The sequence below is a fragment of the Elephantulus edwardii genome, unplaced genomic scaffold (assembly GCF_000299155.1).
Source record: "Elephantulus edwardii isolate Elephantulus edwardi_28Jun2011 unplaced genomic scaffold, EleEdw1.0 scaffold00176, whole genome shotgun sequence".
Lineage (NCBI taxonomy): Eukaryota > Metazoa > Chordata > Mammalia > Macroscelidea > Macroscelididae > Elephantulus > Elephantulus edwardii.
In genome coordinates, this window is record NW_006399926.1 from 1,225,344 (window position 1) to 1,250,921 (window position 25,578).

The 25,578-nt window shown below is 49.6% G+C and overlaps 1 protein-coding gene across 1 annotated transcript; it reads left to right on the plus strand.

Annotated features, from left to right (window-relative positions):
- Positions 1-9,196: 9,196 nt before the first annotated feature.
- Positions 9,197-24,056, plus strand: MEF2D (myocyte enhancer factor 2D). The gene is made up of 11 exons (XM_006895753.1): positions 9,197-9,384; positions 9,922-10,125; positions 11,624-11,761; positions 12,774-12,984; positions 13,200-13,256; positions 15,146-15,336; positions 15,840-15,860; positions 17,191-17,320; positions 22,504-22,732; positions 23,226-23,532; positions 23,882-24,056. The coding sequence occupies exons 1-11, from the start codon at positions 9,331-9,333 to the stop codon at positions 23,891-23,893; spliced, it is 1,554 nt and encodes a 517-aa protein (XP_006895815.1). The 5' UTR covers positions 9,197-9,330; the 3' UTR covers positions 23,894-24,056.
- Positions 24,057-25,578: the final 1,522 nt, after the last annotated feature.

Genomic DNA, 25,578 nt, shown 5'->3' on the forward strand with positions numbered 1-25,578 from the left:
AAATGAGAGAAAGCCCATCTCTAAACTTCAGGTGAAACAGCACCAGGGGAAAGGGTGAAGGAGGAGTGAGTTGGTCTCATCTTTGAATGAGGTCTTCCCATTCTGACTGGATCAGGTTATATGAAAGCAAGGAGACAGCAGATGACCTCAAATCTTTTTTGCATGTGTGTGTTATGTTCAGTGATGGTTGGAATGTGCCATGAGGACAAATTTGGAAGGGGCTACTGCAGGTCTTCCCAGTCACCTCTTTCCTTGTCCTTGAGTCCCTTTCCTCCAGGTCCCACAAATGCCTGCTTCTCTGCTGACTTCCCCCTATACCCCCTAGCAAGCCTTTGGGGCCCAGGCTAACTGGGTGGGGACAGGTGTCCTGGCCCAGCTGCTCTCTCTTGTCTCCCCCACCTGTCAGCCTGGGGGGATAGTGAGCCAGGGGGGAGGGAGAGGGAGGAACCCCTTAGCCCTGTCACCTGCTCCTGGGAATGGGGCCCTGATTGTAAAATGTAGCAGAGGGATTAAGACTAGGCAACAGTCAAGACTTCCAAGTCAGAGAAAAGATAGCCTCAGACCATAGGAATGGAACGGAAAACTTGATAGGCAGAGTTCCTAGCTCACAGAAATCAGAAGGCATTTGCAGTATCCTTATAATAGAGTGAGGAGCCAGATACTGGTGAGGGGCGTGAATCTGGGGGCATATATTCATATAGCGATGTTCAGATACTGTCCACCACCCACCAGAGGCTCCCCCCTCCATCTGGCTGGGCATCTTAGCCTCACCTGGCACCTTTCCTGAAAGCAGCAAGCTAATCCTGTAAGAGCTGCCTGGCTGGCCGCCTCAGCAAGCCCACGCGGCCATGCTGCCCTCCCTTTCCTGCCAGGGGCTTAAAGGACTGTCCTTTTGAGTCAGAAGGAGACCCAGCCACTGCCCTGAGCGGCCCCTTTAAATCCTCGATGGCTTCGCGAGGTCATGATGTCTCTAGGAGGATTTGCTTCTTCTGATTGGATTGGCCTCCTTCAGCACCCTGTCATCATTTGTAGATGGACACTTCACATTCAGACCCTCTACCTCCCCTTCTCTTAGAGTTGATATTGCCCACTTAGGGTCCAGAGCTCTGGCCCCTTGCCTCTCTCTTTTCCCTCATGTGTTAGCATCTGCCTCAGCCAGAGCAGTCTTGCCTCTGCTCTTAGAATGAGAAATTCTTGCTGCTTAAAACAAAGGGACAAACTACTGCCCTAGAAGATAGTGCCTTTCTGGGATTATCTACTGCCTGTGTCCCTTTATATTCTTTCCTTTTCAGCTTGCACTTCCTTCGGCCAGGGGCCCACACCCCATCATTACCCCATACCCTCATTTCCATGGGAAGTCCTTCCCCTGGTCTAACCATCAGCCCACCCACTGCTTCGGGACCAAGCTCTGTGGCATTATGTTCACCCTAACCGCTCTCAAGCTGACCCGCCCACGAGGTCCCAGCTGCCACTTTCACTTCTCTCTTGAGACCCTAGAGGGAAGTTGGTGAAGAGTTGGAAGGTGACATAGTAACCGTCCCAACCGCCCCCACCTCTCTTCAGCCAAGGAGCCAAAGGCCTCTGTCCACTACTCTAATCTAGTTTACTGAAATGGGCTTAGGTTGTAGAGGGAGAGATGGCCATTCAGTAGGACTTCCCAGGACAGGTGGCCATTTCTGGGCTCCATTGTTTCTGAGACTATATCTGGAAGTCCTAGAACTGGACAAATGAGAGGTCATACTTGAAGGAAGACAAAGACTAATCTGAGAATGTCACTTATTGCTGGTGCTTGGTTAGGTGCCTTCTAACTGCAGATTTGACCCCTGAAATCTACTTTGAGGCCAGGGACTCAACTCTAGGAAGGCCTTGCTGTTGTGCTAGGCCATTGCTCTTCATCTGTATTCTCAGTGCATTTTAGACATGGAATAGAGGGAGAAGTATAGGACAGCTGTCCCGATCCTCTGCTGCTTCACCCTTAGCACTCAGGAGGGGAATGAGGTTCTCCACTTGCAGATCCCCCAGACATTTTGGATGGCCCAAATTACCTACTACCTCAACATCCCTACCTTTAGGGAATTTACACAAGTGTAGAGGACCCAGCTGGATTGAGAGCTCCAGACAGTGACTCTGGGGGTGTTTATTAACTCAGGGAGGCTTTCTGGAGGAGAAGGGTGGAACCCCACTTGGGGGTTCAGTAATGCTAGGTGGGGGAGATATATTCCTGGAATGGGAAATTGAGCCTGAAGGAATAATAAGGTCAGAGACACTATGTAAATCCTTATGCAAATGAGTGGCAATGAGTCATCCGTGCTCAGCCTATTGGGATGGGGTGTGAAGCAAGGCTTAGGTTTGGGCTCCAGAACTGATATGGCCAGCAACCATGATAGTGACCTTAGGCTAGTCATTGCCTGAGAATGAGGAGTAGGAGCTCCCAAGCCCTAGGTTTGCAAGACATTTCTAATGTGTAAGGGGGTTGGACTACTGAAATCTCACCTGAGGACCTTGTGTGCCCCACCTGGCACCTGTCCTGGTTCTGTAGGAAGGCACTTCCCTCTCCCTGTCTTGACTTTCTCCTTGCTTCCACCTTGACCCCTTACCCTAGCTGGAGGAAGATGGCCTCATGAGGCCATCTCTTTGTAACCTCACTATTGAATATTGCACCTCTCCAAAGAGCAGAATAACTGGGATGGATGGACACTGGGTGCCTTGCTTACTTATCCCCCTGCATCACCCATTTTACTGTCCAGGTGGATAAAGCCTAGAGAAGGAGGCAGAGACTTGTTCAAGGTCACTCTTACAGCTAGTTAGAGTCAGAGGAGGCAGTAGAAGAACCCAAGCATCCAGAGTCCTAGCACAAAGCCTCCCATTTTGTTGGGCTGTTTATTGCCCTTCTCACCAACCTCTTCTTGCTAGGATTCAATCTCATTGTACCCAAATATTTCTCAAGAACAGGCTGAGTGGCTCAGATATACAAGGGGAGTGCCAGGAGTCAGCCCACAGGCTGCCAGAGAGAGGGTGTGTGTGTGTGTGTGTGTGTGTGTGTGTGTGTGTGTGTGTAGATTTGCCGTCTCCACAGGGAGCTGTGCAGTCCTTAGCTGCAACAGGAAGGATGGGAGCTAGACTACAGGAAGGACAAGCTGGGGTGAGGAAGTAGTAGAGGAGGCTCAGGAGACAGCCCCTCACCCTCAAGGCATCTCCTCGATAGAGAACAGGATGACCCCATCCCAGGAGGTTTGCCAGGGAGTAGAGGGCAGGAAGCCTAGGGTGGGGCTCAGAGAGTTGTCCAGCGGAAGCTGCGGGGAGGACTCCCAACCCTTCCTCCCATACCAGGTGCTCCCTTTGGCAAGTTGGTTCCTGTCCTTTAAGCTTTACCCACCCCCTCTTGCATTCCTAGGGTGACTGGGACCTGAGACCACCCCTCGCCCCACCCCAGCTTTCCTGAACTGGCCCTCTACACCACCCCCAGGCCCGCCAACCCGCCCCCGAGTCCCCTGTCAGTGAGTTAAAATTAGCTCAGTGCCCAAGCTAAAAATAGCCCCTGCCCAGCCCTGAGGCGGCTGGGGCTGGGGGAGGGGAGTCCCTGAGGAAGAGGGGAGATGATGGGAACCAGGGTTTTGAGTAGTGAGGCTACTAGACAGAGACTTGAAGGGAAGATGCTTGGGGGTAGGGACTTTAGAGGAGCCCTGGGGTGAAAAGAAAAGGGACAAAGGAGGAGGAGCTGAGGGATTGGATAGAATGGAGCATAAGGAGGCCAGAGAGGGGCCAGGGGGGCAGTTAGGGGGGAGAGGTAGGGACAACGGTGTAAGACCCCATTCAATGCCTTGCTCACGCTGGACACTGGAAGAGTGAGTAATGCCCCTACTTTGGGGCTAGTGCATTGTTGAGGAAGGAGATTGAGCGTGTATTATCCAAGAACTGAGAACCATTGAAAAACCTCTAAGCCACTTTAGTCCTCTGTCTTGTGTTTGTTAGGTGGCACTGAGTTCACCTTCCCACCCTTCAGGATGTGTCTGCAAATATTTCTATTTAGAGGGAAGAAGGTCCCAGGGCTGAGGTCAGAAGACGATTCAGAAGGCCTTGGGGGGTGGAGGGAATGGGAATGGGAACGGAGGTATTGAGAGGACCTCTGGCCAAGAATCTGGATCTCAGCAGAGTTAGGCAGACCTGATTCTGGGTCCTCATCTCTGCATCCCTTAAACAAAACACAGAGTCTCAAGCAAGAGCCAAGATGTTCCTTCCATGGGCCCAATCTGGGCCTGCCCCAGGTCCCGGAGAGCCACTGCGACGCTCTCTGCCCTGGGTGGGGCCTGCCCCTCCCTTATCTGCCACTTGGCTGCACTGCAAGTTCTGTTGTCCTTTCAAGTTAAACCCCCAGCACCTGGCCCCTACAGTCCAAATCCTGCAAGCAGTTGTTGAACCTGCCTCTTGTTCCCTCTCTACTTCTCTTGAGTCTTTGTCTCTGTCGGTCCCATCACCTCTCTTCTCTGACCCTCTTCTGGTCTGTTCCTGTCTCTGCTCCATACTCTCCTCTCCTCTTGGACTCTGCCTTCTCTTCTCTGTCTCCTTTCCTGCCTCTGTATGTCTGTCCCCTTCTGCCATCCCCCTCTGTGTGTCTGCCTCACCCACGCCTCCTCACTCGTTAGTGAGCCCGCTGCTTGAGGCCGCCTGACTGTGGGGGTGACAGGTGGATTGGATTGTCACCCCCCTCCCCCAGTGCCTGCTGCTTATTTCATGCCCTGCAGCCCAGCCACGGGGAAGGGGCGGGAGGAGGGATGACAGCTGTCTCCAGCGCCTCCTGCCTTCTCCTCCAGTCCACAGCCTGCAGCCTTGAGCAGCCTGGGAGGGAGGGATGAAGGGCCCGCTTAATGAGAGCACCCTCTCTTGCTATGTAGAAGAGAAGGATTGAGACTCGTCGCTCTGTGGCATAGAGCCACACACTCTGCTACTCTGGGCTTTTGCTCCATTTTGACCTGTGCTGGTGAGGAGCTCTGGAAGTAGATGCCCTGTGGTTCCTCTGAGCTTCTAGGCCACTGGCAAAAAGGCATATGTGGATGGAAGGGTATGGAGGAAAAGGAAAGATAGGTCTTCCCTTGCCAATGGCAGGAGAGAAGGAATGTTGAAAGGACTGCTGCAGATCCCCAGGAAAGACAGGCTTGCTCAGCCCTGTTGCAGCTGCAGCTCCAGGGAGGTTGGTCTGACCAATCCCCCCTCACCTTCCCCAGCTGGCCCCAGGCCACTCTCACACAGGAACTGAGATAGCATCATTCTGAAACCTGAGAATGGTTTGAATATTGCTCAGGTACCAAGAGGTGTTACTTTGGGGGCAGGCCAAGGCCTGTTCCTTCCCCTATGCCCCCTCCAAGCTGAGACCCCCTTTAGAGTACATTTGCATGTTATCTCTACCTAATTTGCATGCAAATGGAACTCAGAGGTTCTTAATGGGTTACTAGCTGAGCTTGGAAAAATGACTGTCTTAAAGTCCTCTGGAATCCCTGGATGGTACAAATGGTTAAATCACTTAGTTGCTGACCAGAAAGGTTAGAGATTCAAGGCTATCCAGAGGTAGCTTAGAAGAAAGGCCTGAAGATTTACTTAACAAAGCTCAGCCCTTAAGAACCCTCTTTTACTCTAAGCTGACTCCATGGCAACTAGATTTTCACTGGTTTAGGGTCCTTCTGTGAGCTCTCAGTCTCTGGTCCACTCGGCCCCATCTCTTTGCCCTACATGACCCTCAAGCCCAGCATATACCCTGCTCTCCATGTTTGGAGACTTCTCCACAGCCACTCCTCATCTCCACAAAAGATGAGTCTGTGCTGCTTCCTTGACCCAGCTGCCCTCCTTGCCTTCTTGCTCCTTCCTCCATCAGGAGAAGGCCTGCTCTCCCCACACAGCCCCTAAGAGTTCTGTTTTGCCGTCCCTATCCTACCAGCCTTGCCCAGGAGTACATGCATTACAGTCAGCCATAACCTTTGAGGGAGAGTAATTTTGGTGGTGTAACTGTGGCTTGAAGTCAAGATTGAGTGGACACTGAGGCTGGAATGAAGACTATCCTGGCAGATCTCCTGTCTCCATGGTAGCCCAAAGCCCTCCCAAACTCTGGTTCCATATACCAGGCATAGTAAAAGGATTAGAAGAAAAACAGCCAAAGATCAGGTCATCTGAGAGGACTTCGCAGAGGAGGAATACGCTGGAAAGGAAAAGAAGAATGGGCTAGGCCATGGAGAAGAGAGAGGCTCACATCTGGAGAACAGATGCCCAGGCTCTGCTTCCTGGCAGTTGGTTAGATAATTAGGGAGAGGGCTAATTAAGGAGGTCCAGGTGTTCATTAAAGTCTTCCTAATTGGGTAGGAAGGAAGCGAGGACAGGACAAGTCTCCATACCTCTGAAGAGGTCATTTTGGGGTCCTTTGTGCTACCCCAGGCCCTAACAACCCTTTCTTTCGAAGCCAAGGTTGAATTCTTACTCCTGCCCCAGAGGTAGCAGAATTGTAGAATGGGCAGCAGAGGAGAAAAGGAGTTACTTATTAGACTAAGCCTGCTTTGCTTTGCAGGAGGGCTTGTGGTTAGATATGAGGAAGCACTGCCCAAGGCAGGGCTGTCTCCTCCGGCAGTGTTAGTACAAAGGTGAGAGCAGCAGTGAGGAAGGGGCCCTGGAAGCATGGGATTATAAAAAGTGCTTTGGGCTACCTTGGTGGGGAGTGGCCATAGATGAAGTGATGAAGTCTGGTTGCTTTAACCCTGACTTTTCCCCCCCCCCCCACCCCCAGAGGATATTCAGTGGGTCTCTGTGACTTCCCTGCCTTCCTAGCCCTGATCCCTCTGCATCCTAGCTCCCCCAGCACGAGGCGGGGGTGGGGGGGGGGTGTAGGAGATCAGCCAGGGAGCTGGTTGCCAGGAGACAGTTGCCTGAGCAACCTCATCCTCTCCATCTCCATGTGCACAGGGCTGCTCCTTAGAAGACTTTAGAGTCTCACCCTCTGCGCAACATCAGCCAACCCAAGATGGAGGAGGATTGAGAACTAGGGTGCAGAGGTTGTTGGAGGGTGGATAGTGTGCAAACAGTCAAACTTGATGGACACATGGAAGAGGAAGAGTTCTAGTCCCTATTTTCATAGAGAATAGAATAAGAGGAGCTAGTACTGCAGCAGGTCTTATGGAGGTTAGACTATAAGCAGGACTTCCAAAGAAAAACAACACTAAAGCAGATGTTTTCTAAGCTCCTCCCTGTAGTAGAAAGAATGACCACAGAGACAGATGGAGTTTTTGCTCTCATGAAATTAATTTACTTTTGTGGTAAATATTAGAAAGAAAAGAACGTTTTCTGAAAGTAAATAATTGGGGGAACTAAAGGCATGATACAGGCATGACTTTTCTGACAGTCATGAGAGCAAAGAAGAGATCACTCCTCCTATTTGAAGGTAGAGACATGGCTGGCCATAAGCTAGTAGAGGTTAACTTGTAGAAAGGAAGATGAGTGCTGTGAGCCAGAGGAATGTAGTAGTTACTGCACTTTCCAGTCTAGACTAACGTTTTCAAGACCATGGCAGAAAAATCTATATAAAAAGCCAATTCAGATACCTCTTACCCCTGTCCTCCCCTGTTTCCTACCAGGCTCACAGCACTTTAGAAAATACGCCATTTGGGTTGCATTAGAAGCAGGAGTGTTGACAGAGCCTTTGCAGTCAGAGTTTGGCACAGCTTTCCCAGGGTGCTTGTGAGGGTAAATGGTGAGAGGTGCAGGGCCCATGGAACACCTTTGAAGGAAGGAACAGAAGAAGAAGGTGCTGAGGTGCCATTATGGAGAGAAAATTGAGGAAGGTGAATGTTAAAATGAGAAAGGAAGGCTCTTTTCCTCCTAGGCATGGGGTGAACAACAGTGTTTTCTGTGGATGTCTGCACAGAGCAGAGGTCTCCCACTGGGCTGAGAAAAGCCTGAGGGATGGTTGTGGAGAAAGGAAAGGCTGTGTGTGCGGGGAAATTGTTCCTGGCTCTTCTAGGTCCACAGCTTCCTTACCTTTTCCTTCTCTTCCCCTCTGTGGCCAAGATGCCAAGGCTGAGACTTTACATCTGCTTGGTACCTTTGGGGCCACATTGAATGGGACTAGAAAGACTCCAGGTAAACTCAGCAGTCATTGAGAATAGAGGCTTGGGAGGCTCTTATTTTCTTTTGTCTGTCATCAAACATTGCAGTGATATCTCTGTGCAGATTGGTGGGGGTGTCACACAGAAGCTGGAACCTCCATGGACTCTGTAGCAGGTTCTCTGGTAAAGGGTACTGTGGAGGGAGAACTCCAGAGAAAAAGGCTGGACTTCTGTGGGCCAGACCTGTCCCAGGACCCAACAGAGTGGTTTTAGAAGACATGGGCCCAATGCCAGGGTTAAAGGTACCCTCAGGTCATCTATCCCATCTTGGGCATCTCCAAACCCAGCTGCCCATCCAGGTGCCCAGCTGCACCTTCCACACCACTAAAACTGGATAGCCCATTACAGGAAAAAATTGCTAGCCCTGATCTAAAGGCATGAGTTATTTATTTAAAACTGTAGATTTCACTCTTCAAACAAAAAAGGTTCATTTGAAGCCCATGGAGTAAAACAGATTGTCATTGAAAAGCTCTCATTGAAGTGGAGTGGGGGTCCACAGTCTTGAACCCCACTATGGAATCTTAAGTCCCTGAGTTTCATGTGTGGAATTGTGAAGACTACTGCTTTAGATCTGCTCTGATGTATGGGACCAGGGATGCAGAGGCACTTGCATCCTGGCATGAAGTACGCCATGCTAGCCATTCACCAGTGTGGCAGATGTTCACTCAGCACGTTCTCTGCACCAGGGTCCAGAATGGAAACCATCCTTCTTGGCTGGGGGCAGCTGGTGAAGCCAGGTGTCTTAGTAGCCATCTAGGTCTGGGGAGAAGATGGAGGTGGTTCTGTAAGATCCAGACCCTATCGGAAGCTCCATGAACTCTGGTCTGGAACTTGGGAGGCAGTAATGACAGTGCAGAAAGAACTTGGACAAGAGTGTGTCAGTCTGTGCCTGACTGTGGCAGGCCATTATCTAAGATAACTACCCTTTATTCTCTTGAAGGGAGATTCAGATGCTGTCAGCCACTAACAGGAGTGCTGTGAGGTTGGCTCAGTTTGTAGGGAGCTTGGCTGGGGTTATGAAGTCTGATAGTCCTCTTGTAACCCTCTCCTTCCAGGAGGCTGTACAGAAGTGTCCAGCAGACCATGAATTGAGCAGTGATCCCAGACCGTTCATGAGCACAGTGTGAGACGTGCCGAGACCCACCACCTAGCAAGCCCCCCGCCCCAGCACTGAAGACCCTCGGAGAAGATGGGGAGGAAAAAGATTCAGATCCAGCGAATCACTGATGAGCGAAACCGACAGGTGAGGTGGTCTTCGGGCTCTTCAGAGTAGATGCAGGCAGGGAGTTGTCATTGGTCTTCAATCATTTTAGTTGCACTAAGAAGGCTTCCAGGAAGCAATGGGCTCTAGAGCTATTATGGAAGGAGAAGGGCTGAGATAGGAAAAGAGGAGCCCTTACCTTCCTGCATCTCGTGGGACCCTGTGTCCCAGATGGACCTGTGCTCACTCAGGAGCTGTTTGTGGGCTTTATACCACATTTAGTAAGCCAAGTCTTCCCTTTCCAAGATAACCTTTCCTCACTTCTCCCCAAAAGACACCCTGCTGTTCTTTCCTTGTCCCACCTTTCCACAGAAATGTAGAGTTCTAGTCATCCAAATCCTTTCCAGTGAGTTGGGTCTGAGCTGTATTGTGGCCATGTGTTGTCAAAGGGGTACTAGCTTGTTCTTTGTCCAGACCATGGACTCCAAAGGGAATGGGCTATGTTCTACTGCCTATAGGCCGGGCCTCCTGGGCGGGCCTCACTGAGCCAGGCCTGGCCACCCCCCTGCCCACCTGTAGGTGACATTCACCAAGCGGAAGTTTGGGCTAATGAAGAAGGCGTACGAGCTCAGCGTGCTGTGTGACTGTGAGATCGCACTTATCATCTTCAACCACTCCAACAAGCTGTTCCAGTATGCCAGCACTGACATGGACAAGGTGCTGCTCAAGTACACGGAGTACAACGAGCCCCATGAGAGCCGCACCAATGCCGACATCATTGAGGTGGGCTCCCACTCACGTGAACCACCCTCCTCCTGCAGCCAAACACACATGCCACACAGCGTGTACACAGAGACTTGCCTGTGCATACTTGCCCCTAGCCCCTTACCTGTGTGCACATACACAAAACCCCACATCCTCTCATACAAACCCAGGGTCCAAGGAAAAAAGAGGTAGCATCAGGGAACAGGCCAACACAGGGCCTCCTGGCTGTCAAGGGAGGCTTCCATAACAACCCACCACGAACCCCAGTCATCTCTACAAGTCTTTCTTTATGCCCATCAAGTATGACATGTGTCTCTCTGCTTTGGTGTTTTTCACATTTTATTTCTCTCTGTCTCCATTTTTTTGTTCTGTTCTGACTCCATTTCTTCATCTCCCTCTTTGTTTCCAGCTCTCCTAGCCTATGACTCCATGTGGCTCTATTCTTTACTTCAGAGAGAGCCGACATTGTGAGCCATTTAAGGACACAGGCTTTAGAACCCAGCTCTGGTCTTTACTGGCAGTTTATGCACCTTGGTGTCCATCTGCACAAATAGGGCCAATGCCTGCTTTGAAGGGTGTTTTATGAACTGAGTGAGACAGCCTAGTTTTGCTTCTCACACTAAGAAATGACACGATTGTACCACTGAAGAGTGTCCCCAGGAATCCATAGGCCCATCTTCCTGGAATAAGAATTGAACTCATAGATACAGAGGAAATTCCCTTATATCAGAGAAAACAGTTTTATTCTAGTCTAGAATGTAAAAATTATGTTCATTTTAATGATCATACAAGTATCTGTAAATATTTTGAGTATGAGAGAGGGCAACCTTGCCGTCTACTCCAGACGTCTCTGCGCTTTGTTTCCATCACCACATTGTATACATGAGAGATGCTCAGGCTTGAGGGAAAGGGCAGTGGATAGGGATGGTCCTGAGAAGGAATTCAGTAAATGTTAGTTCACGCTGTGCCTTTCTACATCTTACTTTCTCTCTGTGTGTTCATCTTTCTCCCTGTTGTTACCTAGCAGTCAGTGACCCTAGGAACTCCTAGTCCAGGTTCAGCCCCTCTTCTAAGTAAACCCAGGGATTGAGATGGACAGAGATTCCTGAATACCTTCCCCCAGGGAGCCCTAAGTGCCTTTTGACCAGAGCTTACCAAGGGTGGCCAGCCCATCCCCCACTGAGCCCTCATCACACCTGTCACCATCATAGAAGCACATGTCTGCCGGCTGCATCATCCACTGGGCTAGACCCACCTCACATGACCCAGCAAGTATTCTACTGCCTCCCCCACCTACCAGCTCTTCACAGTCTTCACACACTATCTCAAGAGGCACTGGCAATGGGCATGGGAGGGTGACAATGCTAAGGAAAGGGGTTTGGGGGAAATGCTGGGAAGCTTTGAGGGAAAGGGTTGGGGGAAAGTATGGGAGTGGGTCTTAAGAAAGGGCTGGAAGGAATTTAAGGGAAGTTGTGTGGAAGGGATGCTCATCCCACTGACAGCAGTGCGGTTACAGACCCTAAGGAAGAAGGGTTTCAACGGCTGCGACAGCCCGGAGCCCGACGGGGAGGACTCACTGGAGCAGAGCCCCCTGCTGGAGGACAAGTACCGGCGCGCCAGCGAGGAGCTCGACGGGCTCTTCCGGCGCTATGGGGTGAGCCCCACTCACTCTCTCTCTGTCGGTCCCCCCTTCCGGCCCCTCCCCCAGGCGCTGCACAAGAAGCACAGGGAATGTGAGAGCCCTGAGGTGGACGAGGTGTTTGCCCTGACCCCCCAGACGGAGGAGAAATATAAAAAGATAGACGAGGAGTTTGATAAAATGATGCAGAGTTATAGACTGGCCGTGAGTAGTCGCATGGAGCAGAGCTTCCCTGTGGTGCATGGTGTGGCTTTGCGGCCCAGCCTGGCCCGCTCGGCTGCCTCTGATGGATGTTCCGCTCTGAGCCGTGCTGGGGCTATTGGTGACCACTGAGGAATCTCTGACTTTACTCAAGATAAACTTAGGGCCCTTCTGGGGTTAATCTTGAATGGTATATAAGCCAAGAGAGGCCTGGAGTGTGTTCCTTACCAGTAAATATTGTATAGATAACGTGAGATCCTTAGATGACAGCAAAGTAGAGTGTGCTCCTTGTCCATCTTTTCTGGGGAGAGATCCTCTTGAATTTGCTCTTGTGTCCTCAGTCCAAGACACTCAGTAGAATTGTTTAGGGGAGACAGAGAAGGCAGTGAGGTGGAGGTAAATTTCCTCTGCTACAGACTAGAGGAGTAAGAGATTGCGGGTGAAGTGATGTCCCCAATCCATGCCACAGGCCTGTAATTGCTATGTGTGTGTTTTGAGTCTATACCCAGGGCCTCTAACGTGTTCTGTGTGTCCTGCCTGGCTGAGGACTAACCCCTTCCACTTGGAGGTTCCAGGTGTCCTAGGTCCTGCCTGTATTGGTCAGAACTGTGTTCTTGTTCGCTGGGTCCTCAGAGAATTCCTAAGCATTGTTCATTGCTGAGAATGATTGTCAGGGCCCAGGAGGTCCCAGGGCAGAGAGATTGAGCTGTTGGGCCTAGGATACACAGCCCAGAAACTAAAAGAACCTCTGCCTGCCCTCCCAGACAGAGTGAGTCAAGGATGAATAACTAACCTGCCTTCCCCTTGCCCCTGTCTTTGTATCTAGTCAGCTGTCCCAGCCCCCAACTTTGCAATGCCTGTCACGGTGCCCGTGTCCAATCAGAGCTCACTTCAGTTCAGCAATCCCAGCGGCTCCCTGGTCACCCCTTCCCTGGTGACGTCATCCCTCACGGATCCTCGGCTCCTGTCCCCCCAACAGCCAGCTCTGCAGAGGAACAGTGTGTCTCCTGGACTGCCCCAGCGGCCAGCCAGTGCAGGTGAGTAGGCTGCTGGGTGAGTAACTGAGGTAGAGATCACATGAGACTTGGAGATTCTATTATTAATAATTACTTGTGCCTTTCCCCCTTCAATAGCGTTTCCTCATTTGTATGGCTCTTAGGGAAGGGACCATGACCACTTACCTTGTTATCCCCTCACTTTAAAAGTAGGAATCCTGTCAGCACCTCATTCATGGTTCTTTTTTTACTTCCAGGGGCCATGCTGGGGGGAGACCTCGGCAGTGCTAATGGAGCTTGCCCCAGCCCTGTCGGTGAGTTCAGCTGATCCTCTACCTGGGGATGGATAGAGCATGCCTGCTTAATGGCCTGAGGGGCCCATGGGTCACAGAGGACCTAGAAAGGAGATGAGGGAGAGCCCGTGGCTTGAACTGGATAGAGGCAGGACTTTTAAACCCCTGGACTTGTTATCTGTAGCAGTAACTGGTGAGGATGAGCAGAAGAGAGGTAGGCTCAGAGAATTCTGGACATATTGTGGGGGTAGACTTACCTTTCTAGTTGGAGATATTTCCAGTTGAATGGGGGGTATCCAATTAAGATCTAGAACCTCAGCCCTCAAAATAACTCCAATGCTGTCAAGTCAGTTCCATTTTACAGTTATCCTCTGTCAGGCTTCCAAGGGTCATAAATCTTTATAAGGGAAGACTGTCCAAGGAGTAAACTCATAGATTCAGACTGCTGGCCTTTTGGTTGCCGCCCCATACGTTACCTGTTCTGTCACCCAATGTTGACCAGATGTACTACAGACACAGAGAGACACATGTATCACACACGTGTGTACATTCTTACTGTCACAGTAATATCTAGACATCAGCTGTGCACTTGTGATCATATGTCCATAAGCCACAGAAGAAGGCCACCCTCCCTGCTCCCAGCAGCTGACACCCCCTCCTGCCCTGTGCTGTTGTTCAGCTGGGTGACTGTGACTTCGAATGTCACCATTGACGTCACCCTGACATTCTTGCCATTCCCAGAGTGATCTGGGAATTGGGATGGAGGCAGCCACACACTTCCGGGGCACAACGTGCTCTTAGGGGACTGAACAAGGTGGCATTTCTGACTGCAGTCACCCCCACATGTCCGGCTTTCAGAATCACCCAGCTGAACTTCAGGTACCATGTAGCACCCCCTTGGCAATAGTGATGTATTGGGGCAATTGGTGACTATCCCTCCCTCTCCAAGCAGAGGGGCAGAGAAATACCCATAGACCATAAAGAAACAGTGATACATAGAAGGCCTCGAACCCAGCAGGTGGAAACTAAGGAAGAGTCTTGACTTGGCTTCCAGCCAGCTGTATGGACCTGGACAAGTCACACCTCTACCAGCCAGGCCTCAAGTTTCCTCCTCTCTAAATAGGGCTAATAACATACGCCTTGTCTTTGTTGTAGGGTTATTGTGAGGATTAAATGAGATAATGTTTGTATGTTAAAGCCCCTTGTAGACTGAAGCATGGAACAAATGTAAAAGATAGTTATTATGGTTGTCATTACCAGTCTAATTATGGTGGTAGCTATGTTGTCAGTGCCCCAGTGCCAGTAACACCCCCACCAGAGAATGGCTTGTGTCCTCGAAGCTGTGAGCTATTTGTCATGTGCTCATCCAAATCATAGCCTGAGCAGCTCTGGAGAGGGAGTGGTCTTGAGTGGTTGGTGATTTGTCCTTGGGACCAGGATCCTCACTGAGGTCCACATTTGAGGCCACCAGCCTTTCTCCATCGTGGTTGATTGTGGGCTGACTCAGAGCACACTGCGAGATTTGGAGGTACTAGGTTTTCTGTTTGTGGTGACTAAAGAGAAAAAGAGTGAATTTGCTGCAGAAGAACCTCTTAGCTTTGAGGGAGACAATAGGTAATAATGATACTCTACTTCTTCCCAAAACCCCCCACCCATTCCCACCCATCCCCACATGTAGCATAGCAGTGTTGGGAGCTGAACCCAGTGGTTTGGGAATAAGGGGTATTTGCCTCTTACTCTGAAAACAGGATGATTTGGTTGAGGAGGGTGAAATCAGATAGCACCCAGACAAAGTGTGAGCATTTTTTTATGAAGGTGTGGATGACAAACATTAGGGCAAAGGGGCCATTAACAGGGCTCAGGGGTAGGCTTGTGTTTTTTCTTTTATCCTCATCTTTTTGCTTCTCCAGGGAATGGCTATGTCAGTGCACGAGCTTCCCCTGGCCTCCTCCCTGTGGCCAATGGCAACAGCCTCAACAAAGTCATCCCTGCCAAGTCGCCACCCCCACCCACCCACAGCGCCCAGCTTGGAGCACCCAGCCGCAAGCCTGACCTTCGGGTCATCACATCCCAGGGAGGAAAGGGGTTAATGCATCACTTGGTGAGTGGATGTCCACACTGGGGCATGTGGTAATGGGGAGAGCAGGCCTTGAGCAGGAAAGACTCAGGCTAACCAGTGGTTAGACTTCTAAGTATGGCTTTTCATAGGCTCCTTTCCCCAGAGGACCTGACCACCAGAGAGTGAAACACAGAAGTACCCAAGGGTATTAAAAAAGGGACGAGATGAGAGTGAAGGTTCTGTGATGGAGAGTGAAGGGAGAGGCTTGCTTTGACAGTGGAAGGGATGGGAATGTGATTTTGAGGCTTTCCTAACGGTTAGAGATTAGGAGACACCATCTTAAGGAAGTCAGCCAGGACAGTGAAGACCTCTGTTGTATTGGTGGGGGCTTTGCTAGTTTTTTCCTTAGTCTCTTTACTGGGGAAAGCTGTCTTGGTTCTCTGCAAGGAGAAATTGGGCTGATGGTAGGTAGGGGCAAGGGTGTGAGGTTGGGGTGGAGACAGACAAGAGACTCACTGTCTCCTTGGTTTTATTTCTGCTCCCAGACTGAGGACCATTTAGATTTGGTAAGTGAGGTTATGAGATGTTTGCTGTGGCTTTGAATTCTTGGTTGCCCCAATGCTCTGCAGTCTCATCTAGCATGCAGTGTGTGTGCCCATTTTTTTCTCCTGTTTTGTGTGTGTGGTTTATTTGGTAACTTACCAGGAGCTGTGCTAGGTGCCCAGTGAGATACAGAGGTGGAAACACTGGGAATACAGGGGTTAGAGGAGCATGTGTGTGTGCCCTTGTGTGTACATGGTGTCTTTATATGATTGATAAGGCATTCAAGCACATGCACCTTCTCTGTGTGGTGTTGAATATATATGCAAGCACAATAGACCAACCATGGTCCTCAGATGTCTCTCTGATTAGTCTCAGAATACTTGGCATAGATCCTTGGACCATGAGACCGGATCCCACTTTCCCTCTTAATACATAGACTAAGAGCTTTCTTAGAACATAAGACAGATACCTCCTTAGAGAAGATAAGAGCTAAATTTATTTTACAGGAGAAACTGAGGCGAAGCCAAGGTTAGAGTTGTCCTTCTTAGTGGGCAGGCTTCCCTACCTCTCTCTCCTCTGTGTTTTCCTATACATAGCCCACCTTAAAGGCACTCTGAGCCATAACAATTGCCTTCTCTCTCTGTGTCTTTCTCACCCACGCTCTTTCTCTTTCCCTCCCTCTCATGCACACAGTTTTTCTCATATACTCACCATCAGCCAGCAGTGGGGCTGGGGGCTCCTCTCTCCCCAGTTCCCTGACAGGAGGCCAGAGAGGCTGGAAAAGGCAGACAGGCAGTCTTTGGCGGCCAACTCAGCGGCAGTTTCGGCCCCAGCATGGAGTTGAAATAAACAAGTGACTCAGCGGCAGATGGAGCGAGCTGACAGCTACACACACGTGTGTGCATACGCGCAGGCACACGCCACGCCAGGCGCCACATTCCCCTCACAGATGCCAGCATGTTTTTGCTGGGATGTGTTCTACACTGTGATGTATAGAGAGTAGACACTGGAGCAGCTAGGCAGGATGAGAGTGGCAGTCCCTCTCTGGCCAAGGAGACTGAGCCTGGTGTTGGTTTTGGGGCCGCATATATGTCTTCCTGTTTGCATAGGTTCAGAAGTAAATTAATTTAAGTATGCATGTTTCTCTTATGGGTCTCCATGTCTCTGTGAATGTACACGTGTGTGTGTGTGTGTGTGTGTATGTATGTATGTATGTATCTGGGAACTTTCATGCTAAGGAACCCCATGTTGGCCTTGAGATTCAAGGACCCGACAGCCTAGCCTTGGGATAGAGGGCCAGGAAAAGACAGCCTACTCATCTACATCACCTGACACACTTCTTTTCTTCTACAGAACAATGCCCAGCGCCTTGGGGTCTCCCAGTCTACCCACTCGCTCACTACCCCGGTGGTTTCCGTGGCAACACCAAGTTTACTCAGTCAGGGCCTCCCCTTTTCTTCGATGCCCACCGCTTACAACACAGGTGAGTGTTCACGTAGCATATTATGTGTGCCTCTCGGCTTGGGTTTGGGGCAGGGGTGGAACCAGAGCAGGAACGTTAACTAGCACCTAGGAAAGGCCCTGACCTGATGGAGATCTTTGAATTTCTTTCATTTTTTTTCCTTAAAAAGACCATTGATTTTGCAGATTCCTTGTCTAATCAGGGTTGCTACTTTTAGCAAATAAAAATATAAGATGCTCAGTTTACTTGAATTTCAAAGAAATCCATAAATCACTTTTGTAGTATAAATATATTAAAAAAAATACATGCTTAATTATATCCAAAGGATAGACATATACTAAAAAATTACTTCTGTTTTGTTTTGTGGGTTTTTTTTCTTTTCTCTTAATTCAAACTTAACTGGTAAGACCTGGTGGAGGAGAGAAGCCTTGCTCCTCCAGCCCTTAGAGAGCCTCCAGTGTGAAGAGTAAACAGGAAAGAGATGGGTTGAGCACATAATTCAGGCGGACTAAGCTCTCTAGCCTCCAGGATTAGGGAGTGGAAGGAAGACATAGTCAGTTCAATCCTGTAAGATTTTCTGGAGGAAAGTGAAAAAATGAGGGAGAGAAGAGCCAGGCCGAAGAGGAGGTCCGAGAGGAAGCCTTGTCAGGGTAGGTTGGTTCAGTTTCTTGGAAAAGCCTTGTGGAGACTCCAGAGTAGAAGGGAGAAGGACTCATCTCTCACCTGATGATATCTGCCTAGGTAGTAGAATGATGAGAAAGAAGGGGAGGTGGAAGCCTGGTGGAGATTGTAGATGGGGATGGGAAGGCAAAGAAGAGTCCCTTGAGGATATGCAGAAGGTCTCTAGGTAGATAAATTCAAATGAGGCACCCCGTCTCGAGGCTGTGCTGGTCTTTGTCACCCACTCACACCTGCCTGGGAACAGTCTGTGATACTCTCAGCCATCCTTGCTTGCCCTCCAAATACCTGTGTCAGCAAAGACCTCCAGGTGAAAAAGGCACCTCATTTCAGAACATTTGTGTGATTGGGAACCTAAGTTGTTTCAAGCCAGAAGAGCTTTCCCTTCAGGTCCCCAAATATGAGTGCCTTGGGCTAAGATGTTCCTATGATGGATAAAAGACCTTTAAACTACCCTCCACCCTCCTAGCTCTGAGTTGAATTATGCTAGATTATAGGTATTTATATAGAATGCCCATGGACTCCTGCCTGCCTGTGTGTGTGTGTGTAAAGCCAAAGCCAGCCTGTGCTTAGGGAAGCCTCTTGTGGCAGGTAAGAGAGCTGGAAGAACACCTCATATTGAAGGGCGAGACTCTAGCATCAGTGTCACTGTCCAGATCCTCTCATGGGGGCAGCTCCCTTGTCCCGTGCATGTAAACCCACTTTTGTGCTCAACCTCCAGGTTACCATGTCCTCAGGCGTCAGAGGATCGCTTCAGATGCCTGCGCCTTGTGGGCTGTCTCCTCATCTGAGAGGTGTGGGTGGACAGGAGGGCTCTGAGGCTCTTCCAGCTCTGCCATCTGGGACTCTGGGACCCAACTAGAAGAGCCGGCTTCCTGAGGGTGGGTGGGATGGGGGCGGTGGTGGAGGACTGCACAGATTACCTTTGGGGAGCTGTTGTTATTTGAGATCTCATAGCGTGGGGGTTTGTTTTGAGTATTTTTTGGTTATGTCTTTCTTTGAGCATCATCTTCTTAAGTACCCCCTGCCAGTCTTTTCCAACGAGAGGAGAGTTGATTGGTGTCAGTCAGTTCAGATCAGGCCCTCAGCAAGATCAGACTTTAGACAGTGTCCATCTAGTGTAAAAGCAGGTTCTCACCCTCGGCTTGTCCTTGGAGCTCTGATGGGAAACGTGTGGGCTTTCTCACATGCTCTCAGAAACTGGGGCTCTAGTTCCTCTTCCTACAGGAGTAGTTAGGCAGACCTCAATTTAAACAGCAGGTGTTTTCAGGTGACCCTAGGTGTATAAACAAAAGCCTTGCAAGCGCATTGCTGTTTAGTTCTTCACTGTTTACAATATTTGGCCCCAGTTCAAGTTCAGGTTGGGGGTGACTGGCTTATGGTAATGTCTTGGGTAAAGGACAGGCCTAGCCCTATGTTGACACTGGCTGAGAGGTTTGGCTCTGGTCACCCTGGGAGCAGACTGAATGGGCTGCCAGGTGGCCTCTGGGCTGCATTCCTCCTAGGCTGGAGTGTGGTGGGAACAATGCAGAACTAGGAATTGTGTCTGCCACATTCACTTTGCTCAGGGGCCTTAGGCAAGGCACTGCATTCTTCCAGGCTTGGCTTCCATGTTTGTAAAGCAAGGATTGAAAATGCCTGCTGGTAGGGACCCCTTTAGAAAGATACTTATTCTCCTTTTTTTAAATATCAATGTAGGAGAACCCTGGCTAATGTTGTCACAAGGCCAGAGGGTAAGCATAGAGCATCTCTAGGGTAAGATTAAAGGTGATAAGGAGACCAGTAGTCTTGTCTTGGCTGTACTCCTGCCTTCCTCTGAGGAACTAAGGGCAAACTGCCACATTTGTAAAGGAGTAAAAATAATGGGCAAATCTTTTGAGTAGTTGTTTTGTGCCAGACAGTGTTCTACAAGTTTAATGTGTGTTAGCTCACTCAGTCCTCACACGAGCTGATTGATGTAGGAAGGATTATTGCTTCTAGTTTATTAGGTAGAGGGTAAGTAACTTTGTTAAGGTCAAATACCTTGTAAGTAGAGGTAACCAAGAAATTTGCCCTCATAGCTCATGGCTTTAACTCATTGCTGTATTGCAAAGATTACCATCTTCCTTGCATAAAAACAGTGGGCTGGAGCAAATGACACCTGCTTGGTAGCATGGGGTTGTAGTGTTAGAATGACTGGGAGATAGGTGCTCCGTTATCACACAAAGCCTGTCACCGTGGCAGTGTTCCTTGTGTTCCTCAGGGGTGAAATGGTCCTAAATAGGATACAACTAATTATGAAACATTTCATGTTTCTACTTACTCTGTAACAGTATAAAGATACTTTGTTAAGAAGCTCAGACTCATTGCTATAACATCAGAAATGACTTAAAATAGACTCTGGTGGGTTTCAGAGGCTGTAAATAGCAGAGGAGGAGAATCCCTTCTCCCACACCTAGCTGGTAGATTCAGATGGCCTGCCTTATCCACTAGGCCACCAGAGCTGCCTTAATTAAGATAAATTTTTTTAGAAACAGTGACACTCTCTCATGAGGGAATCCTGATTTGGCCTTTGTGCCTCCCTTTTTTCCCCTTTGGGGATGTATGGGAGCTCTGCTTCTGTGTACTTTCCTTCTCTCTTCCTTTTTGTTGGGTCATCTTTTTTAGGAATGGGGAAAATTAGGAATCTCTTCAGTGGCTCTAGTTGGCTGGCCAGATAGTGGTCTTCTCAATTTCTTAATTACAGTTTGGATAAATATTTATAGAGAAAATTAATTTTCTATTCAACAGTTTATCGCATTTTGTTTCAGGACATTGGTTGTAGTATCCTCAGTGTAACAGAACTCTTGCCACTTCCTCTCTGGGTCCCCTGTTTCTGTTTGTCTTTTGCTGGTGCTTCTTGCTTTTCTAAGCTTTGTTTTGGGGCAAATGTTGCCCTTTTGGCCTTGTGTGATTGATTGTACTGAGGAGTATCTTCTTTGGTGTTGTTCACCTTATAGCCCTGTTTGTTGATTGGCTGAAAGTTGATCCATGTCCTACCTTAGAGGCACCTAAGAACCACAGTCTCTACTAGACTAGTCTGATCTTTTTATTTATTTATGATTTTGAGTTCTGTTTTTATCCGCCTCCCTCTTCCTTTGTCTAGGACTTTTTATTGTGATCCTGACCAAAGCAATCGGCAGTGGTAGCCACTGCTGACTGCTGCTTCTGGGCTCAGTAGTGGAAGCTGTGATTCAAGTGGTACATTTGTCCTTTGGATTAATTGTTTCCTTGTGGCTTTGGTTTTCTTAATTTTTCTTTTCTCCAGATGAGAAAAGACTGATAGTTGCATCTTACATGGCTGTTTATAAGCTTTTAAGACCTCATTCACTACTCACCAGAGTAGACTGTTAGAACACTGTTTTAATCCCTCTGCTTTACACGCCCTTCTGCTCCAGGAACAGGAGGAGCTGTGTGACAAACGTGCATCCTCTATGTGTTTATATGTGTGGGCACAGCAGCTCCAACCCTTGCTGCTACTGAATGTATTGACCATCTTTGGGAGATTTGAGGACTTGACAGAAGGTGGAATGGTAGTTAATAATTCGCTTGTGATACCCAAATTCACCTTGCGTTAACTACTGTGGCTCTTCTGTACCATAGAAAGGCATGCAAAATTTGGCTGCAAGGATGACAGATGTTGGGTGCAGTTGAGTTCAGTTTTGTCTCATAGCAAGCCCATCTGACAGAGTTGAACTTACCTCTTTACAGGAGTAGATAATCAGGTCTTCTCTCCCTCAGAGCAAAGATTGGATTCCAACCACCATTTTTTTCAGTTAGCAGTCACGCCCTTCATTGTTGAGCCACTAGGGCTCCTTAGACATGTACTAGACCTCTCTGCCTGTTTTCCTTTTCTAATTTTGTTGTTTAAATTATCATTATAAAATTGATACCTACACAAGTTTGGAAAAAGGTAAGCGTTATGGGGGAAAATCAGCTCTCTTCTACATCTGACCCTCAGTCCTATACCCCTGACAGAAGAACTAGTAGTTTGTGTGGACTTCCATCAACATGGAAATGTTTCTTGGTTTTTTTACATTTTGGTTTTTACAAAAAATGTTTCAGTAAATATCTTTGTATATTTTTACTTATTTTTGAGGCAAAATCTGAGAGTTTTGTAGTATAACTTCTTCATGATAGAGCTGCTAGATCTGAGATTTATGCATGTCATGTTTATAGATAGTAGGAAATTGCCTTTCAGAAGAAAAATATAAACTCCCACTTCCAGAAGCAGGAGTGCTTGCTTTGCTACAGCCTCACTTGTACTGAGTTTGAGCGTATTTTCTGCTTTTTTGCCAGTCTGGTCATTAAAATAATAGAACTTTATGGTTATAATAAATTGTGTTTCTTTCACGATGAATGTTACCTTCACTGATTTTTTTATGGGTTTATTTCATTATTTACGTCTCTGATTAAGTACTCTTCACCTCATCTCCATGGTCCTGCTGAGATCCTCGGATCCTCACCCTCGACTCCTGGGCTCATCCTCTTGTTTCCCCTCCATGCAGATTACCAGTTGACCAGTGCAGAGCTCTCCTCCTTACCAGCCTTCAATTCGCCTGGGGGACTGTCGCTAGGCAACGTCACCGCCTGGCAACAGCCACAACAGCCACAGCAGCCACAACAGCCACAGGCTCCACAGCAACAGCCGCAACCACAGCAGCCACAGCCTCAGCAGCCGCAACAGCCACCTCAGCAACAACCCCACCTGGTCCCTGTATCTCTCAGCAACCTAATGTAAGTTTCTGGGAGATGTTTCCATGTGAATGCTCTGGGAGAGAGAGTTGAGCAGGAAGAAGAAGGCCCTCCTGAAAGCTGGGTACCCCACAAAGGCATCTTATCAGTGGACAGTCTTTGACTTTGTGGCAGATTGTACAGTGCACAGCCTGTGAGACATCCTGGGGTCACCCGTATAGGTCTACGAGACGCAACCTGAACCCCTTCTAGCCAGCCCCAGGGTAGGGGTCAGGTAGCCTTGGATTGCAGAAGATGACAGTAATGAAATAGACAAAAAACTAATACTATGTATTCTTCTTTTTCTCCCTTCATTGGCTGCTGTCTTCTGGTCTCTGTCTCCATCCATTTGTCTCTTCCCCCTTTCTCCCATCCCGTCCTTCATACTGCTTGTCCTCTTTCCTTTACACTCTGTCCTGTGACCTCCCATCATTTTTTTCTGTCTTTCGCTCACTATTTCTATCCCCTTTGCCCCATCCCTATTGCCTGTCTGCAGCCCGGGTAGTCCACTGCCCCATGTGGGTGCTGCCCTCACTGTCACCACCCACCCCCACATCAGCATCAAGTCAGAACCTGTGTCCCCAAGTCGTGATCGCAGTCCTGCACCTCCTCCTCCAGCTGTGTTTCCGGCTGCCCGTCCTGAGCCTGGCGATGGTCTCAGCAGCCCGGCTGGGGGCTCCTATGAGACAGGGGACCGGGATGACGGACGGGGAGACTTCGGGCCCACGCTGGGCCTGCTGCGCCCTGCCTCAGAGCCTGAGGCTGAGAGCTCAGCTGTGAAGAGGATGCGGCTCGATACCTGGGTACTGTAGCATCACCCTTCCTGTCTGCCAGTGTCTGCTACACCCAGGGACCATCCCACGTGCCCCTTAACCTGTCTTATCTCCCACCTGAGAGGCCTTGTGCCCAGCTAGCCCTTCTCCCAGCCCTTCTGAGGCCTCACCAGTATCCTTTACCCCAACAAAAGCCAGTCTTCGTCCCCACCCCACCCCCCCAGCATCAGTTCCTCTGCTTGATGACTTTTTCCCTCAGAACTGGCCTGGCCGCTGAGTCCTGCCTGGTCTTACTCTGGGGAGAAGGGAGTGGGGGGGTGCATACCCTGTAGCCTGGGCCACCCCCTCTCACCCCCTTCTCCATCTCCTCTCTTCACAGACATTAAAGTGACGATTCCCTCTCCCCTCCTCTCAGCTTCCCTGATGAAGAGTTGACAATCTCACCACCCACCCCTCCTAGTCCCGGGCTCCTCCCGCTCGACCCCACTTCCTTTCTTGTGCTCCATGTCCTGTTGACGGTTACATTTGTGTATAATTATTATTATTATATTATTATTATTATAATATTTTTTTCCATTTGGACTCTCGCTTGGAGAGGGGGATGCTTCCATCCCCTTTCTACACCCCCCCCACCATTTTCACTGGCTGGGGGGGATCTCTTTTTTTGCGGGAAGGGGGGGACACTTTGCACGTTGTATACATATGCTGCAGGAGGGGGTGGGGAGCCCAACAGGCCTTGGGAAAAGATAGGTGCTGAGCCACCCTGCACATGGAGCCCTCCCACCCCATCCCCCAGACAGAGGGAAATAACCAAAAAAACTACCAAACAACAAAAAATCCATACAATAGACTGAAACCCCAAAGTTGACTTGATGAGTAGGTTTGTGTTTCCGGGGGGGGGGGGGGGGAAGGAGGCAGAGGTTCTGAAATCAAACACTCCTTCAGAGCTCTTCTCACGTGGTCACAAGCACGTGGGGTAGAGTACCCACAGTGCCCCTGCACACACACACAGGAGACCCACTGATTCTCTGTCAGCTACACCCCAAGTGTGTGGGTGCTGGCTGAGAGGCTTACCAGAGAATCAGAGGCTGGGGGCGACCCTCTCGAAGCACAGTTGGCGAGAAAGATAAAAAGAGCCATGAGGAGAGGGCTGAGGAGGGGCAAAAGGGCTGGGGCCAGGGGTGAACTGGACCCCTGCCCTTCTCAGCCTCTTCTGTAAATTAGACAGTGCAATAGCTCCCCACCCCTCAGTTGATACCAGCCCTGTAAGCTGGCCACATGTGCAGGGAGAAGTGGGGAGAGGAACTCCATTGAGGTGGCTCAGTGAGAGTCAGCCTTGGGCTCCCCGGGGGCCTGAGGACCAGAAGGGAGGCAGGTGCACCCTAAGAACTCTTTCATTCAGGGGCAGGTGCCAGTGAGGGGAATTCTTGCACGCACACATACCTAGAGGAGAGGACACAGGTGGTCTCTGGGGGTGTTAGGGAGGGGCAGGTAAGATCTGCGCAAGGCCCACCTCCTGATGCCTCCTTGGTCCTTCCAGCCTCTCCTCCCAGCTCCCCTGATCCTTACCCCATCTCCCTGCTCTTGGCACCCTCATTGTCTCGCTACCTCCTCTCCCACCACTCCCAGGCCGCATCCTACCTTCCCTCTTGGCTACTGTAATTGTAAATAGCAACCTTTGGAAAAAACATTAGAGGTGTAACAGTCTAGGAAACTGTTTTTTTTTTTGTTGTTGTTGTTGTATTGATATGAAATGAGATTCTATTTTTGTCAAAGTATATTGTAATAATAATGACTCAAATGGCCCGTACTGTACAGATGAGATTCTTCTGCTGTTGTTCTTGCTCCACCCCCTCCCCTGAGTCTGCCTCTTTCTTCTGCCGCTCAGTGGGCGCAGTGGTCAAGGGCCCCAGGGGAAGCTGAAGCATGGGGTCCCAAGACCTCGGGCTGGATCAAGATCCAAATGGAGGGGGCAGGCCCCAGCCCTCTATCCACCACTACCCCAAGCCCTGAGGGGCCTGGGCTGGGGTGACATGGACAGGCAGACAGAGATCTGTACTTGTCCTTCATGCAAGC